At 38.7% G+C, this 18,136-nt stretch overlaps 3 protein-coding genes across 5 annotated transcripts in view; 2 read left to right on the top strand and 1 right to left on the bottom strand.

The window, feature by feature from the left end:
- The first annotated feature begins 339 nt into the window (after nucleotides 1-339).
- LOC122395081 (protein arginine N-methyltransferase 5) lies at nucleotides 340-3,327 on the top strand. Its single transcript, XM_043392395.1, has 12 exons — nucleotides 340-469; nucleotides 632-749; nucleotides 830-948; nucleotides 1,009-1,232; nucleotides 1,297-1,476; nucleotides 1,563-1,772; nucleotides 1,860-2,068; nucleotides 2,141-2,263; nucleotides 2,337-2,512; nucleotides 2,591-2,794; nucleotides 2,869-3,047; nucleotides 3,111-3,327. The coding sequence occupies exons 2-12, from the start codon at nucleotides 661-663 to the stop codon at nucleotides 3,261-3,263; spliced, it is 1,866 nt and encodes a 621-aa protein (XP_043248330.1). The 5' UTR covers nucleotides 340-469; nucleotides 632-660; the 3' UTR covers nucleotides 3,264-3,327.
- Nucleotides 3,328-4,890: 1,563 nt separating this feature from the next.
- Nucleotides 4,891-6,078, top strand: LOC122395461 (glycine cleavage system H protein, mitochondrial). The gene is made up of 3 exons (XM_043393069.1): nucleotides 4,891-5,166; nucleotides 5,394-5,537; nucleotides 5,621-6,078. The coding sequence occupies exons 1-3, from the start codon at nucleotides 5,022-5,024 to the stop codon at nucleotides 5,848-5,850; spliced, it is 519 nt and encodes a 172-aa protein (XP_043249004.1). The 5' UTR covers nucleotides 4,891-5,021; the 3' UTR covers nucleotides 5,851-6,078.
- A 563-nt stretch (nucleotides 6,079-6,641) lies between these two features.
- LOC122395458 (nuclear hormone receptor FTZ-F1) overlaps nucleotides 6,642-18,136 on the bottom strand; it is an 85,695-nt gene continuing 74,200 nt past the window's right edge. For all 3 annotated transcript variants that reach the window (XM_043393066.1, XM_043393065.1, XM_043393067.1), the window contains exons 4-7: nucleotides 11,451-12,139; nucleotides 10,425-10,683; nucleotides 10,234-10,334; nucleotides 6,642-10,149 (exon numbers count right to left, since the gene is read on the bottom strand). In XM_043393066.1, the coding sequence (XP_043249001.1) occupies nucleotides 10,003-10,149; nucleotides 10,234-10,334; nucleotides 10,425-10,683; nucleotides 11,451-12,139 (1,196 nt within the window). In that variant the 3' untranslated portion in view covers nucleotides 6,642-10,002. The remainder of the gene's footprint in view (nucleotides 10,150-10,233; nucleotides 10,335-10,424; nucleotides 10,684-11,450; nucleotides 12,140-18,136) is intronic.

Consider the following 18,136-nt stretch of genomic DNA (forward strand, 5'->3'; position numbering starts at 1 on the left):
ATTTTATCTTATCGTAGGGTAGTTAATACACTGCGAAGTTTAAATAATTATTAATGATTTTAAGGAGTAATCAGATAGCGTAGTAAGAAAATGTATTACGCAATATTCGAAAATCATACAACACGTATCAGCTATTAGTTTCTATGAACGATTCTAAAAAAATATAAAATAAATGATCCGTTTTCTATTTTTAGTTTAAATATAACTAATTCAAAAATTTCATTTAAATCGTTAGATTGAATTGTTCGTTACTTATTAAATTTGTTACTATATAAATAATACTTCAATGAAAACCCATCCATGCTTCCAATATACTTTGCCGACACCATAATATATGGGGTTGCGGTGCTGTTACACGTGTAATTCGTAATCAGCGTGTTAGCCTTTAAAATTTCGTTATATTTTGTAATAATTAAATACCGAAAGTGATTTCTATATCGATTAATCGATACCTCACTATTTTATGAAGGTATCCGTAATCAAATACATTGCAATACAATTGCACGTCATTTGAATAAAACTAAATATAAGAGAATGTAGTCGTTTTTTTTTTTGTAACAATGCACCGGTAATATCTGGTGCTGCGAAACAAAATACATGACAAACCGTATAAATTATCTAATGCTTTTAGAAATCAACTTCAGCATTTAACGGTGAATAATGACAAATGAGAAATCAGTTTCCTGCGGTCTTGACTTTTGCACTGTACCGGATTTAAATGATTGCCTTATTGCGGCAAGTTGGTCAAAGTAAGTCGTGAGAAACAAGAACAAGCGTGCATTTTATTTACGCACAGAAACGGAAAACTTATCGTTTACTATGTTTACAGATATGAATTTGTATGCATTCCTCTTGTCCATCCTCTGCTTAAAAGAGAATTCGTTTCTGGCGTTGCAAAAAAACGATCCGGTCCATTTACCAGACCAGACACAGTTTTATGCAGTTACGGTAAGTAAATTAATAAATACGCATACTTTCATAAGGAGATAATCACAATTTAATTTATAGATTGGAATAATTTAATTATCGGTAAACTATCGCCGCATATTAAGGTCGACTCAAAGAATCCTATTTTAAGAAAGAATAGCGAAGAAACACTGAACCAAGAGTTATCTTTGGCGAGCCATTTAGGCCTCGTGGGAATTACTTTTAAGTTGATAAAAGGGATAGAGCATAATGTGAATCTCGCTAGAATTATCTGTGATAAAGTATCGAGCTTGTGTAGCTTACAGGTACATTCATCGGCATAGTCTATTTATCGTGCGTTTATAACATACAGCATAAATTTCATTGTAGGTTTGGGTACAAATACCTATGGAAAATCCGATTATACAAGCTTATTCTTACAGAGAAGAAGAATGTAATTCGGTAGAAAGTCCGTGGGAATGGTGGAATGCTTTCAGAGCAATATGCGATTACGATAGGAAGCTGGGTGTTGTGTTACTCGTAAGTCACGATCTTCCAGAGCAAGAAGAGGTACTTTGAATAACTTTCATTTTCTCCATGTACGCGAAATCGAAAATTGAGAAAATCGAATTTAAGAAAGTTAATTTTATTGCAAGATCGATAGATGGTTGGGAGAACCAGTTAGATGCTTGATCATTCCTACAACATTATTTATTACGAATAGAAAAGGATATCCTGTCTTAAGTAAAGCGCATCAAACGTTGGTAAAAAGGTTTGCCATGTTAGAGGTACAATTTATACTCACAGGCGCAAATCGGCATCAAAATATTAGTTATTATCACAATTATTTGGAGTACTTATGGAAGGTGAATTTTAAATTTGTTGTTTTTAAACTTTCGTCGAACGAAGACTCGTTTTAAGTAATTTCGTCTAATCTTTGTGATTTTACGTAGGGGTGTCAAACTAGCGGATCGGTCGAAAGATTTGCACGCGGCTATGAAGATTATTTACAGAGTCCTTTACAACCACTTATGGACAATCTTGAATCACAAACGTACGAAGTGTTTGAGAAAGATCCTGTTAAATATACAGAATATCAATCGGCTATCCACGAAGCAATTCTTGAAATTATGTCTAAAGCAACGACTAAAATTGAAAAAATGTAATGGAATAATACTGCAATAGCTTAATTGCGAAACTAAGCAAGGGAAATTAAGTTTACCTTTAATTTCAGAGTAATAATGGTGGTTGGTGCTGGAAGAGGACCGCTTGTTCACGCGTCTTTAAACGCGGCAGAAATGGCGAATCAACCAATTAAAATATACGCTGTAGAAAAAAATCCTAATGCAGTATTAACGTAAAATTATAATTGTTTTACATCACATATTTGATACGTATGAATGTATTTGTTTAAACTGTTACGTGTACAGTTTACAGGCACTCGAAAGAGATAGTTGGGGAGACAAAGTAACGGTTGTATCGTGCGATATGAGGAAATGGAATGCTCCTGAAAAAGCTGATATTCTAGTATCCGAGTTGCTTGGCTCTTTTAGCGACAATGAACTTTCCCCCGAATGTTTGGACGGAGTTCAACAATTTTTAAAAGGTATACCCCTATTATATTAAAACTATTGCCGGTCAAATACTGTAATTGTTATTTTTATTAATTATATGATCGTATCAGACGATGGGATAAGTATACCGTCTTCGTACACGTCGTACATCTCTCCCGTACAGTCTTCAAAACTGTACAACGAAGTAAAACTCTGTAAAGATAAAGATAAACATATGTTAGCTCATTTCGAAACATCTTATGTAGTCCATCTTCAAAATAAATACGACATAGCAAAACCGCAGCCATTATTTACATTTAAACATCCAAACAAAGGTTAGTAGATCGGTAACGTTCATGTTCTTATTGCTGTACGACAAAATTTTTCGGCATTAACATTATTGTTTCAGACAATATCGATAATTCAAGATTCGAAACAAAGACGTTCGATGTGCAACAAAATTGCGTGTTACATGGCTTTTCTGGATATTTTAGTACAGTTTTATTCAAAAACATTACGCTCAGCATAGAACCTAGCACACACAGTCCTGGAATGTTCAGTTGGTTTCCCATTTTTTTTCCAATTAAGGTAAGGAGAAAAGTACGAAATGTTTATAAATATTTTTAAAACTAATACGACTTGTAATAATAGGAACCAGTACAGCTGAAAGCAGGCGATCAAATAGTCCTTCATTTTTGGCGTCAATGTAGCCCTAAGAACGTGTGGTACGAGTGGTGTATTAGCAAACCTATTCCAGGACCAATTCATAATCCAAACGGTCGTTCTTATACTATAGGTTTATAATTTAATATATTTGTGATTCAGCTATTTTTAAATGATATTGCTATTAAAATATACCTTTGTAATATGACTATGACAAAAATTCTGTTTAATGTTCCTTAACCCCTTGCACTATTTTCACGAGCCCGACTCGCGATGAAAATTTTAGGCCAAACTTTGATACCACGAGTCGAACTCGTAAATATCGATATATCGTGTTTCAAGTACCGATCATTAGGGCGTATGGGTTAGGCACGATTTCTTCTGAATTTCGGAGTAGTGCAAGGGGTTAAAAAGAAAGAAAGATTCGACGTACTGATATTTTTTGCAACACGGTAATTTCCTAAATTTGTGTATAGCTACCGAAGAACATTTTCTTTCAAAAATTACATACGTGCAAATGTATGTAATGATGTACGAAGTAGTCGTGATAGATCGAAATATATTTAAAGTGGCGGCGAAACTTAATATCAGATAGCAACAGAAGGAATTGGTTAAGAAAGATACAACGTGTGAATAGACCAGTAAATGTTCTTAGAATAGAATGTCACGTTTTTCTCTGCCGATTATTCACATTGAACCCCGGAGGTCACCGATATTGTACAACTTTGATAACATAAAATCATGAGCGTGGTTTCTACTGACCTTTTAACCTCACGTGATCGATCCCGGGATTTCAATAACATTTAATATGTTTTGAAATTGTTGAAAATCTACGATCTCCTAAATCACAAACGGATCTCATTCGTATATAAGGATTATAATTTTTGTATCGATATAATCTGTGCACCAAATGTATATTTATTTGGTTTCCATGCATTTTATTTTAAAACCTGCATTTTTTCAATTAAGTTCTTTTTATACAGGGTGTTCGGCCACCCCAGAGAAAAATTTTAATGGGTGATTCTAGAGGCCAAAATAAGACGAAAAACAAGAATACCAATTTGTTGATGGAGGCTTCGTTAAAAAGTTATTAACAATTAAATTAGAAAATTTCAAATCGTTCTAAAAAAATTATCTTCGGTTGCGGGGGTCAATTACAATCATTTTTAGTCATTACACATACCTCCGAAATCCTATCCAATTTCGAGAAAAAAATTCGAGAAGGGCTGAAATTTTTCGACGGGAAAAAAATTTTTCAAATCGTTCTAAAAAAATTATCTTCAGTCGCGGGGGTTAATTACAATCATTTTTAGTCATTACACATATCCCCGAAATCCTATGCGCTATTATCTACGAAGTAGTTTATTCTTCCCCGAATCCGGAGTCGAAAATATGAAATCCAAAATGGCGACGAGTTAGAACCGTAAACCCTGTATATAAAACCCTTAATTTGTATCCTTACCTTACAATTATAAATAATAATTTCTAAAATTGTAATTTACAAGATTATTATTTACGTGCAATTTATTAAAACGTGTATTCCTGTCGTATTGTTACAACATATTAAATAATCTTAATGATTATAGTAAATAATACACTTCTGGAGCCATAAAGACGTTGCTGAGATTAATTAATGTATGCGACGTTATTTTGTTACGTGTTAGTTGAAATTACACGGTGATGAAATATGTTCTACGAGATAAGAGTTTGATAATGCAAAAAGCATATGCTGCTTCATAGTGATCTTTTACTCATCCATTCGATTCGCGCCTTTTCGATTGCTTGGCAGCACCACGGAAAATTTACGAACCCCGTCAGAAATTTATATATTGCAGACGACACGAATAGTGCGAGGTCGGTTCGTTTATTGTGGCCAGCCCAGTGAAAATAAAATTAAAAATGGTAAAACTAGTTGTACAAATGGCTAAGTACACCGCGAGAACATTCTCATATATTTCGAAAGACAGTTTGCTCACTCCTCCCGTTTCGAAAGCGTCCTTATGTCTCTCACGTTCGATTGCTACATCTCGATGTCTCAATGCCGGTAAGTTTGAATAATTATTTAGCTTAAAAGCTTAAAAAGAAGCAAGCACTTCTAATAACATTCTTAACAATCAACATTTTAATGTTCGCTATAGAATTCTTGATACTTACTTATTAGATACGTAGTGGTTACATAAATCTATGATGAATTTGCCTGTGCATGGAATTAATTGTTATAAACTTTTGGCTGACACTTAATAATTTGCACCTGTATTTTTCAATTTTCAGAAAGATTATACACGAAATCACACGAGTGGATAACAGTGGATGGCAATGTGGGCACAATTGGAATATCCAATTATGCGCAAGAGGCATTAGGTGATGTTGTTTATGCTCAGCTTCCAGATGTTGAATCTGTAATACAAAAAGAAGGTTAGAACATTCATGCACAGATCTCTTAGCATAGAAAACTTGGTACATTCCATTCTATTTTATGTGAAAATTCATTTTTACAGATGAATGTGGAGCATTAGAGTCAGTGAAGGCTGTATCCGAGTTACTTAGTCCTGTAAGTGGTAAGGTAATAGAAAAAAATGAAATAATTGAAAAAACACCCGGTTTGGTAAATTCTTCTTGCTATGAGAAAGGATGGTTGTTTAAAATAGAATTGAACAATATGGATGAAATCAAGAATTTAATGGATGAGAATGCATATAATTTATTTTTAAAATCTGATCCGCACTAATTATGTTTTAAACAAATGCAACGTTGTTATTTAGTCATAGTTTAATTTTCATCGCCGTGAATTATTTTTAATGAATAAAATGAGAAAAAAAACGAGTTCGAGTAAGAATAGCATAATATACAGGGTGTTCTGCCTCTCCTGGGAAAAATTTTAATGGAAGATTCTAGAGGCCAAAATAAGACGAAAATCAAGAATATTGAATATGAAATCAATTAAATTAAAAAATTTCAAATCGTTCTGGAAAAATTATTTTCGGTTGCGGGGACCAATTACAATCATTTTTGGTTATTACACACACCCCCGAAATCTTACGCAATTTCTAGAAAAAAATTCGAGAAGGTGTGGAATTTTTCGACGAAAGAAAAAAATTTCAAATCGTTCTGGAAAAATTATTTTCGGTTGCGGGGGTCAATTGCAATCATTTTTGGTGAATAGACATACCCCCGAAATCCTACCCACTTTCCAGAAAAAAATTCGAGGCGTGGAATTTTACGACGAAAGAAAAAAATTTCAAATCGTTCTGGAAAAATTATTTTCGGTTGCGGGGGTCAATTGCAATAATTTTTGGTGAATAGACATACCCCCGAAATCCTACCCACTTTCCAGAAAAAAATTCGAGGCGTGGAATTTTACGACGAAAGAAAAAAATTTCAAATCGTTCTGGAAAAATTATTTTCGTTTGCGGTGGTCAATTGCAATAATTTTTGGTGAATAGACATAACCTCGAAATCCTACGCATTTTCGAGAAAAAAATTCAATACGGGTGGAACTTTGAACGTTAATAACTTTTTAACAAAGCTTTCATCAACAAATTGGTATTCTTGATTTTCGTGGTATTTTGGCCTCTAGAATACCCCATTAAAATTTTTCCCAGGGTTGATCGAGCACCCTGTATAGTAAGTATATTATTGCACGTACAAAAAGTGTTTTTTTATGCAAATTGTGTATGCACAATTTTGTTGCGAGAGATTAGAAAATGTGCTTAATTTAATATATGAGGTGTAACGCGCGATCATTGTGAATCAAGAATATGAAGCTGAGTGCAGTAGTTAACTGATGTCTTTATTAACCACTGTGCATTTTCTTATCTTGTTATCATATTTGTACAAAGCAAACAAATGTTTTAATATACATGTTATTCGGTATACGAATGATACCATTGTTGTTACAAATTATAGTAAACTTTGTGTTGTACATAAACGCATTTAAATTATAATAACTTGTGTATATAAAGAAACGATTGAATGTTTTGAAATACTATTTGTAAATTTCGGAAAATTGTCTGCTTAGTTATTTACATAGTACCATCCTGTACCCTCCTTTCGAAATCTATCGTACGTCTTATGGACATTGTACATATTTTACAATAATACCAAAGACGGGAGTGCAATAAGGGAAATATTATTGTTTAAAAGGAGTTCAATCAGTATAATATATAAAAAATAGCACTGTAAATCCTAAAAAGGAACAGTTATTAGTTAATAATAAAGATATATTTACAATCAATTATTTTTTTTCTACATAATTTACAATTGCCAACTCCTAATGGCAGTGTTAACAACGCATAATAGTTCTTCTTTTTAATGTTAATTCCAATTATTTATTGGAGCAAAAAATCACATCGATATTAAATTAGATTATTTGCCAATTATAATTGGTAACTGTACATATTTAACACAATGCTTATTACACCAGTATTATCGTACTTTCTAGTTACAATTATCAATAAACATGTTGTAACAGAATCGAGCGGACGATTAAATAGGATGGACACATACAAAGATCATTGATTTAGGGATATATTTAAAAAGAGACAATTTTCGTTTTTTGAATTACTTGTGTTTTGCGATTTTTATAAGTTGTTCCAAAATTATCAGACCGACACGTTCCACAAAAAGTCTCGAGGATAAAATGAAATTACAATAAATAATGTATTACGGTTTCAACTGGTTTTTACCCAAACAGCAACATGGGATTAAGTGTAGTTTCAAAGCTTCGTTGGTAATTATTAAATTTCGATTCAGATATATTATACATATCAAGTACACGTATAATCTAATTTGGAATAAACATAGTAATAACTAAGATAGTAACATGGAAATATAACAGGGTTCAATACTTGAATGGAACTTTACATTCTGTCGTTACGCATATTACAGAAGTCGTAGACTTCAAGTCTACATAGGTAACATTCATACATTCCATTTAATTTGCTATCTGGGTGTCTATTCTGAGGTATGTGGTTTACTAAAAATGTAAAAATGTAAGACTTAATACAGTTACAAAGAGGTAGACATTCATATGCGAGTTAAATAAAAGTAAATCCGTTTTGAAAGTGTTTGAGAGAACGAAAAATGGCCAATGGCAATGCAAACTGTCTCCGATCGATCGATTAAAAAGAACCAGGCGATTTGAAAATTTGGGAACACGTTGAATACAATTTTTTTTGCATCTATATCGAAGATTTTCAAAAATTTTACCGTGGACACAAATCTTTACTCACACGATAAGTACATGCATGCTTTCGAAAATATATACGTATATATATTATCCCGTGGTAGTAATACTCGCAGCTACTCCAACTGGTTTGATTCAACACTCGATTCTTAACCTAATGTGGCATCGAGTTTTCATTTTTTTTTTACTTTTTTTTTTACTTTTTTTTTACTTTTTTACATACATCAACAAATTGTTTACATCTATATTTAATCTTATTACGAAGTCAGTGGAAAAGTGAAAGTAGTAAAATAGCATTTTTTCCAGGTACTTCTTTGATAGAGGATATAAACAGTAGGAGTTGCAAAGGGTGGTACTACCAGCCTACCAGTACGAGCAAAGATTTCTGTTCTTGTTACCACACTTGAGCCTCGAATCTAGCACGTGTAATTACCGATGGCTTAGATACCACAGGCGTCGAAAAGACAACCTTCACAGCACTGAAAAGTTTCTGACTATTGACTAAACAATAATAATCTATTAGTGAAAAATTACTACATTCGATCGCTATCTTAACATTCAGTAAATATTTATCTATTTAACAACTGCGATAAGACAATATTGATCTTATATACTTAGTAATAATTGCTAGATAATGTAGGACCACATAAACCTTGCTCCAATGATTCTTTTATTTCTTAAACAGAATCTTTATTATGATACAATATACAGTAATAAAATATCGCATTTTGTGGTTATTTTTTTTTTCCGCCACCTATTTGAAAAAAAAAGTAATAAAGAGAAAAATACATGAATAAGAATTCTAAAATTAGTGAAGACATTAAGTAGCTAATGATTTTTTTCTCAGTAAGCAACAGAAATATATTTATTTTATTAAACTATACACAAAATATTATAATTACATATTTAACATGATTCATACTTTACAACGTAATTGGAATGTGTTAACTAGTATTTACAATATAGTAGCCCTGCTGTGTGCAAGTGTGACAAAATGCAGATTTTTTATAGGAAGTTCTAAGGATGCCCAGGTGGCCGTGCGACATATATGTATATATAAGTATATCACATGAAATTTTTACTGTCGTTCAAGTATGCCCATTGAATCCCTTGCAAGAAGCACGAGTTGACTGGAGAGTCGGCAATTATTTTTCGTTTCGTTACTATTAGGATATTTATTTTTTTTTTTTTCTTTTGTTCAAAATGAGAGCAAGGCTTCAGTGGTATGCTTAAAAATAATCGCTTCTAGTATTAGAAAAATAGCTTTACTTATTTAGACAAAAGTTGCCTGCCCTTTGACCAATATTTTGTTAACCACCCTTTGTACTGTTTTCAAGGCATCTTGCTTACTGTTTCCCTGCGCTTGTACCCACCAACAGGGGTAGTAATTTCTCCATGGATACATCTCTAAAACTTCAACATCAAATATAGAAAATATATGTCATTATGTTTATATATTTAGATACACGTTATAATACATATATTATGTATATATGTAAAGTATGTACGTCTATACTTGATTTGTTTGCATAGGTATTCTTTGAACCAGGGCCCCTAAACTTGGTCCAATACCTAAGCAGCGTTAGCTCTTAGTAGGTACTTGAGGTCCACTTTGACAGTAAGGGGCTCTATCGTGATTTTTGAGATATAGCAACAGACTAACTCATGGCAAACACGCCAAACGAATTTATCGTTTCATTTTCTCTTAGCATGGAGCATTTCCATGAGAAGAGTTTGAGTTGGTGCTCCGCCGCTACAGTGCTTCTGATAAAGGTGATCTTCTCCCCTGTTCGCTACCGCATGGATTTCTGGTAATACTGCTAGCAGCTTGTTGAATTTATCCTGATCGTGAACAAATTTTAAACGTTTCCATCAAATTAAAAACAACACATTTTTATATCATAATATACAAAAAATGAAATATACCGTTACAGATGGATAACATGTCAACGTGTAATCCAAAAGGGCTTGTAAGACTTGCTCGTGACCTTCTTGTACATGTTTCTTGTTAACTAGTCCACGAACATCTACATATTCAAAATACAAATTTTTTAGAATCTTTCTTTACCGATTTATAGATATAGTGATTTAACGAAAGTTTAAGTAATAAAATTTACCATGATTGAGCAGCATCAGGAATTTCATGCATATGTAGTCCGAGAGGTCGAATTTGAGTTCCTGAAGTTTCGACGACAATTCATTGAAAATTTCTGCCAGGGAAGGAACTCCAAGTAGGCCGAGACAAAGGAGATCAAACTTTTGGCCATTATGAAGCGTAGTCTCATCGGGTAGATTATTATGTAACCTTTGATGAAGATGGTCGAGCACCAACATATCCGACCAAGAGTGCTGTAGCAACTTCATTTGGTCGTCAACCTGTTGAACAATGCAATATATCGTAAGAAACATAAACAGTACATCGCCTGACATTGCAATAAATAAAGTTACATCCTTCGATTTTCAAATAATTTCCGATTTGTAATTTAAATAATCAGCAAAACGAATCTCAGCCGCGTTCAATGAAAAATATATTCGAACGATAAAAATCGGTATAAGTTTCACGATGTGTAACTCGAGAAAACATCGTGACGATGTATTCCATATTGTTCGAAAAATAGAAAAATCTACGATTCGAAATTATTACACGTCTTTTCGTGCATTTGCAGGAAAAAAAATAATAGCTGGAACCAAAGAATCGGTTAGATAGACGGTTTATAATTAACATGGGCCTGCTTTAGGGCAACCGCCATAACCCAGAAACGTATCTTGTTATGACCTAGATATGAGGCGATGCTTGAAATCATTCAGTGATTGTGCAATGCTGTTGGTTACCTCACATCCCCGCTCGTACCACCAACAGGCCAGCGACGAGTTATTTATCGGTAAGAACTAACTTCTCTTGAAAAGATTCTCACCGACGATTAACAATCGTTAAATTTTTATAGCTCGGTAATACTTTTTTTATCGTTCCGTTACCGACCGTTCAAACGTGTCAGAAAAAGAAATCGGATCACCGATCGAATCCACCGAAAAACGTATTAGAAAATCGGTGAGAATTTACTAAAACGGTAACAAACGCTCTTTGCGGACTACCCACGCTCGATGACGCGCTACGTAATATATTTATCAATGTTGTCGCTAACCTTGAGATCTTTGAAGAATACAGAATTCCTTGCCCAATCCACCTGCGAGAACAGATTTTGATCAAGCACTTTGCACATTAATTCGAACAAGTCCACTTCACACTGATTGTACGTTTGGTTTTGCAACAGTCCAAAAAGGGACGCCTGCCACTCGCGGTCGTCGACCGATTGCACGAAGTCTCTTATCATCGGACTAGTTTTCAAGGCGGCGGTAGAGGGCGCGGAACCAGCGGCTCCCTGAGGTTGCGTGGACTGTTCGCCGAAGTTGAAGGCCTTAGGACTGGGGGTGGTGGAATTGGCAGCCCACAGCTTGCTATCCAGGCCAGGGTTGAGGTTGTGCAGGTGATTACCGCCAGAAATGTTTGGCTGGTAGGACGGTGCGATCAGTTGATGCTGACCAGCTCCGCTGCCAGCCTGTGTCGTGACCAGACCAGCGGCCACGGCTGCGGGGGATGGACTCGAATCTGGAGAAGACGTTAGACTCGAGACCTGAGGTATTTGGATCTCCTGTTTAATATGCAGGAAAGGCGTTACGGCGGAGGGATAGTTCGATGGATCACCGAGGCTGCCGCGTATCGTTTGCAGTGCCAGCTGCCGTTGTCTCATCATTTGCAGTTTCCGCGCTCGGTCTCTCTTGTACATGGGTCCGAATTTGTTCCTACCGCCTCTCATCCGGTCCGCTCGCACGGCTGTAACAGAGAAACACACGTGCAATGATTCAAATAACATTTTATTCGATATGAGACGGTTACCTAACCTAACCCGTCGATCGTACGTTACGAAGTACCATGGAGGGAAAAGGAATCGTCGTGGTTGGTCGGTTCGACGAACAGAATTCTTTCCCTAGATATATTCGGTCTGTTTTTTAATTCCTTCTCAATCCGTAGTCTCCGCCAGTATCGCGATCGAAGCGACTGGATTAACATACCGACAGTCCAAGAAACGTGTACCGACAGAACCCGGGGGGGGGGGTCATAGTTTCATGATCGAACAAAGCAGCCGCCAGCGGGTTAACCTTGAAGTGGCAGTATTCGAAGTTCGCCATCGACGTAGACGGAAGTCGTGGCCGATGGAGTACAGTAGGACAAAAGCCCGACGCCAACCTGTAACCCGTCCCGTTTCCGTCCCAACTCCGCGTCTTTCGATCGGCGATCCCGTGCGATCGAATAGCTGTAAAACATGGATCTCTGCCTACGAAAGCTGCAGGTGTTATTTGGCACGTTGAACGCGTCGCCATTGAAAGCGAATGTAGCGACTGCCAACGCCGATTATTTATTACCCGCGATTAAGTGCCTGGGAACAACCTGTTAACATGCTCCGCATATTCGTTGCCTGACTAATATAAATACTGATTTTAAAAAGCACGGTTTCGTTGCATCGTTCCTATATAAATCGGTTCGGAATAAGTTTTACGCGACGGTCGGGGGAACGCCGCACGGCGGGGGCTTGCACAACGAGTTAACGGAACCGCCGCGGTGAAAAATACTTAAAAATAAATTTGGTATCGTCGAAACGGAAAGGTTGAATATTTACGCCCGCGTCTAAGTATTACTGCATCTCCGCGATAACGTTCACATTGTAAACAAAGGGTCCCCAGATGTGTGGTCCCGCGGCCGGAAGTGGCCTAGCAGAGGAACTCGATACGGATCCCCCTCGTTTCTGCGAGAGGGATTAAAATGCGCGGCAGGCGCGTATTAAGGATCCAGACCCTCGAGCAGCGAACATTTCACGAATTTTAACCAACACGGAGATCGAAAAATCTCCAAGAAATAGGGCCATTGCCTCGACATATCGACTGTGTCCGTTGATCCCCTCTTTTCGAGACGGCAGAATAAAATATTAGATTTTGGAACAACGTACGGGGAAGAAAAAATGATTTCGAACATTTATTACATCTTGGACGTCTAACAGAATTATCTTCCCTCCCGAGGAGCGTTCTATTGTACTATTCCGGAGATGATAACCCTAGATCCCCAGGGTCACGGAGTAATCGAGGGTGGATTTCGAGCTGTTTACAATTTATAGGGCGGACACGCGGCTAAAACGGCGGCGTTGCCTATTTTCGTACGAAGTGTTTGCTATCCGTCGTCACATGAAACACCGGCGAACGAGCGAGCGAGCGAGCGAGCGACCGAGCAAGCGAGCTAACGAGCAAGCGCGGTGCGCGCTCGTTGAAAGTGAAAGGAGGTTGAATCGCTTGCCCGTCCACTTCTGCCTGCGCCGCCCCGCCGAGGGAAGGAGGGCCACCCCTCTGTCCCCCCGACACCTCCATCGATACCACGACCACCCCCTGCCCGCCTCCTAACCCTACTTATTCCCTTCCCTCGACCCTACTCCCCCGAACGCCTCGCCCCGCCGATCCACATTGCCGCCTCCGCCGCCCTGTGTGTTGTCTGCTTACGCCTCCTCTCTTTTTCTCTTGCTCTCCGCGGAATCCCTTTGATTTGCCCTTTTCATCTCCGTTTCTCTCTATTCTCTATCGCTCTTTTACGTTTTCGCCTTTCCTTTCGTCGCTTCTGCCGCGTCCTTTTCGATCCTTCGGCATCACGTCGCCGCCGTTTCCCTTCCTGGCTCTACTCGCGTATTCCACGTAACCGTGGCCACGACGCATCATCGTAACATCACCTTACCATCGCAAGTATCAATCCCACCATCGTTCCTCCTCCTCGTCTCCCCCGTTCCACGTTCCTGTTTCATTCGCGATTGTTACGACCTAACAGTCCAACCGCGTCCAGCAGACACGTTGTCGCCAAAATGGTGGCGCCGCGAGCCCAGACCAGAGCCCCGGAGACTTCTTGTTTCAATTGTTCGGAACACTTCTACGGTTATTCGGACGCGAGTCGAGTGCTTAACCCTCGCGATAGAGACCACAATAAGATTTAGGTTAGGACTTATCGGTTATTTATAGGTTAGGAATTACTTTATCCAATTATTATAGGTTAGGAATTACTTTATCCAATGTATACATTCTACTTTAATTTAACGAAGTGTTTTCGATGATTTGTGGGGACCAATAATAATAAAAAAATACTTAGGCATTAAAATTATAACTGAAAGAAGATATTCGAATGGCGATACAGTAGAACCTCGATTATTGTAAGAAAATAGTACTTGTAATTTCTGCAGTGATCGAGGTTCGTGCAACAATCAAGGTAACCAATCTAATAAGAAGGAGTTCCACTTACACAGATTATTTCCACTATCTATAATCACTACTACCAGCCATTTCCCCCTTCCAACTTTGCTCGTTGCTAAGTGACCATTCCTTCTACTTGTCAATGCATTGCGATGAACGATGCGCTCATACAATAATCTTATAGCAAGCTATTCAAATAATACTAGCCCTAGCCCAAAACACAACTCCTTTTCATCCGTGAATAAAATTTGCCTAACATTGTCGCCCAGCTACCCAATCACTCGAGCTGACGAAACGTGAACAGCAGTGGGGGTGATTCTGTTGCAAGTATCCCTAACGCAGATTGATGCAACAAGCGAGGCAATACTGCACTCTCGCGCGTCTCCAGTCGCGTTCATCTGCTGCTTCTCGGTTTCTGTACCGAGTGGCGGCCTCGGTGCGTATTGTAACGACCTGAAATTCATGGCTGCGCGCGCTTAATGCTCGCGTAAACTTGACACTCGTCGATGCATACGTTTCTCGAACTCCGCCGCGCTCTTGGTATCCAACATCTGCCGTCGGTTCTGACGAACGTTATGCAAACCGTCATACATCATCCGTGGATCGCGCGCGGAACTTATCGTTCTACTAGGCGTTCGCATTCTCGTTTCTCTCTTCCCGCAACGCGCGCCGCCCAGCGACTCGACAAGAATTCAAACAATAGTCGAGCGAGCCAATAACGAAAGTTGCTAAACTTGACTTTCAGGTTGTTACTTTCGGCCACTTGTTCGCGATCGGACGTTGTTAATGCCACGCAACAGGCCGACTTATCGAACACGTGGCGCGATAATGTTTTTTTTTAAACCCTCGCTTTCTCCGTCATATTCAGTCCGAGATTTTTATCGCGTTCCGCTCTCTTCTAACAAAAAAAAAATCGGTATTTTTTTCGGCGCTCCGCTTGGTCTCCTTTCTTTTTTACGCAGCCGGGGTATCCATGTCCCCGGTGACCCTGCGTGTCTCGCGTCGTAACACGGATCCGAGGGAGCCGAACCGTCCAAGAAATTGTCCGACCAGGGGTGGATCACGTCTAAACTTGACTCTCAGCTCTGCACTCCAAGGATTTCTTTTCTCTCTCCTTAGTCACGTCCTACGATCTTCCCGAGCGTCATGATCTTTCTCCGTGGTTTTAGCGAGCGTCGTAGGTGTTCCGTTGTCGAGCATGCATCTTTCCGCCTTTAATTCGACGCCAGGTGCACGGAGGACTAGGAAATCGCGACGCGAATACTTCGAGGTTATGTCGCGAGCGAAGCCCACGCGTCCAATCGATGATTATTCGGTGAATAAATAAATACTATTAAATATCGATCTCTGCTTTTTAAAATCATAGAAATAAAAAAAATACTACTATCTATAGTTATGCGATATCTTGCATTCGATTTTATTTAGCCGTGAGGCGTAGATGGCTACGTTCTTGAACTGATTTTTCAGGATTCGCTGGTGAATATTTATCAGTATGATAGAATCTCGTTCGTTGCATTCGAGCAACAAGTAGGTTAGGATGCGGCGCAGGGCTTTTGAGCATAAGAGGGCTCCGTGACGACGCGGATGCTGCCATCTTTAAGAATAAACCACTTGCGCCGCCTGAATGGGGACTGAAGTACTACTCACTTCATGCCGCGAAAGAGGAAAGTCACCATCTCCGATACCAATCAAGATGCATGCTCGAAGAAGAAGAGTCTTGATTGGTGCCAGAGTCGGGGGACTTTTCCCTCTCGCGTCACGAAGTAAACAGTACTTCAGTCGTTGTTCAGACGGCGTACGTGGTACGTTCCAAAAAACGGCAGCCCCCGAATCGTCACAAAGATTACAACCACTTCCCATTAGATTCGTTACTTTTGTTATCGCAAACTACCTTCACTGCAGACATTTTACTCACGGATCCTACGGTGATACAAACGTATCTAAAATCACGTCCCGGTAGCATTACGGTTAAAATCGAGTTATTCGCGAATATGCTTGGCCTACTTTAGCTCGCGACCGTGGCGGATGTTCTCCGCAATACCAAGCGCGGAGGGATGAAATTTAAAAGGCACGTTTTACCCCGTACACGCGCACCTCCCTTTTTATCGATGAATCAGCCGATTCCGAGCACGTGTTAAACACGTTTTTCCGCGTTTTCGTCGAACAGCTGAAGCGTGAACGTGCGTCGAGATCCGACGGTCTCTCTATTCGCGGCGACGAGCCACGGTGCTCCGCGTGGGTGGCAACGTTTTACGTGGGCAGAGGACATTAGCGTATCGATATACGGCACGATTTGATCGGGCGATCGTCAAATATACATGCCAAACTACGACGTTGATGGTATTTACGAGTCGAATTCCGGGGCACCCAGTGGGTCGGAACTCGCAGACCAGAGGAAAATTGCTTCTACGAAGAAACAACCGGAAGTTTTAACAGTGACCGCGGAATTGCAGACTTTTGCGCCGTGTTTCGAAGAACCTCTTCATTCCGTTCTCGAGCGAACGGAATTATCGATAAATTTCACCAACGGGCACAATGGGAGCTTTTGTGATGCAAAGCGACAACGCACGCCCTCTGGCGTGTGGCATACCGTTCGCGTTCTTCCCTCTCCTCCCGCCAAAAATCCCGACCGATCTGCGCGAGTCGAGCACTCACGAGATCGGAAACCAACGACGATACAAATTTTCTGATCTCGTCGTTAACCTGTTAATATTGCACGAAAGAGTGAAAAATATGCCTTGTTAAACATTTTCGTCGCTGAAAAGAATCGTGGTGCAATGATCCAAATTGTTATTTTCTAAGGAAGTTAATCGTAAAAGTTAGGTTAATGATTCGGTTTACGAGAGAGGACTCGTTGCTGTTCTCTGGTTGCGCAGGGATTTGGGAAGTCAAACGACGAGGTGGTTACTAAAGCGACACGTAAACGCGTTAAATGCACCATTTTTCGTCTGTCGTCGACAATTAGAGAAACCGAGCGCACGATGGCTCTCGGTAGCTTTGCCCACCATTATGCAATCGCTGAACGCACGCCTACCGGAAAAGTTTCATTTTTGTGGAATTAATGGTCGACGAGGGGTCATCTTTTCTTCTGGATCGAGTCGTGCACTTTCGGGGAAACGTGACAGCGAAAACAGCGAACGTTTATCCGAACAAACTGATGTTGCAACAGGCGTTTTGCAAAGTGTATTTTTATTTCGAAACGGATTGAAGTTTGACGCATGAAAAGCAAAGTTGCATTAAAATATACAAATTCGGTTCATCGTTTCGATTTACTTTCTTTTTCACCAGATAGCAGAATGCAAAATAACCCTATGGTCATAACGAGTCTATTATTTTAGAGTTTTATAACATCACATCGGTCGCATCTCGCTTTTCATCTTATTACTATATCTATATTTTACTTTCTCCAATTTCTGTATCTTTCTTATTGTATTATTACAATCAACAATAAAGACAATAAATAAAAATAAATAACTGTCTACGAATCTACAATATCCGAAACAAGCATAGTTTTTACTTTCGTCGTCTTCCGATAACAACGCATTTCCAT

Source organism: Colletes gigas, unplaced genomic scaffold, assembly GCF_013123115.1.
Source record: "Colletes gigas isolate AHSC1104 unplaced genomic scaffold, ASM1312311v1 Colletes_gigas_Sc00005, whole genome shotgun sequence".
Classification (NCBI taxonomy): Eukaryota; Metazoa; Arthropoda; class Insecta; order Hymenoptera; family Colletidae; genus Colletes; species Colletes gigas.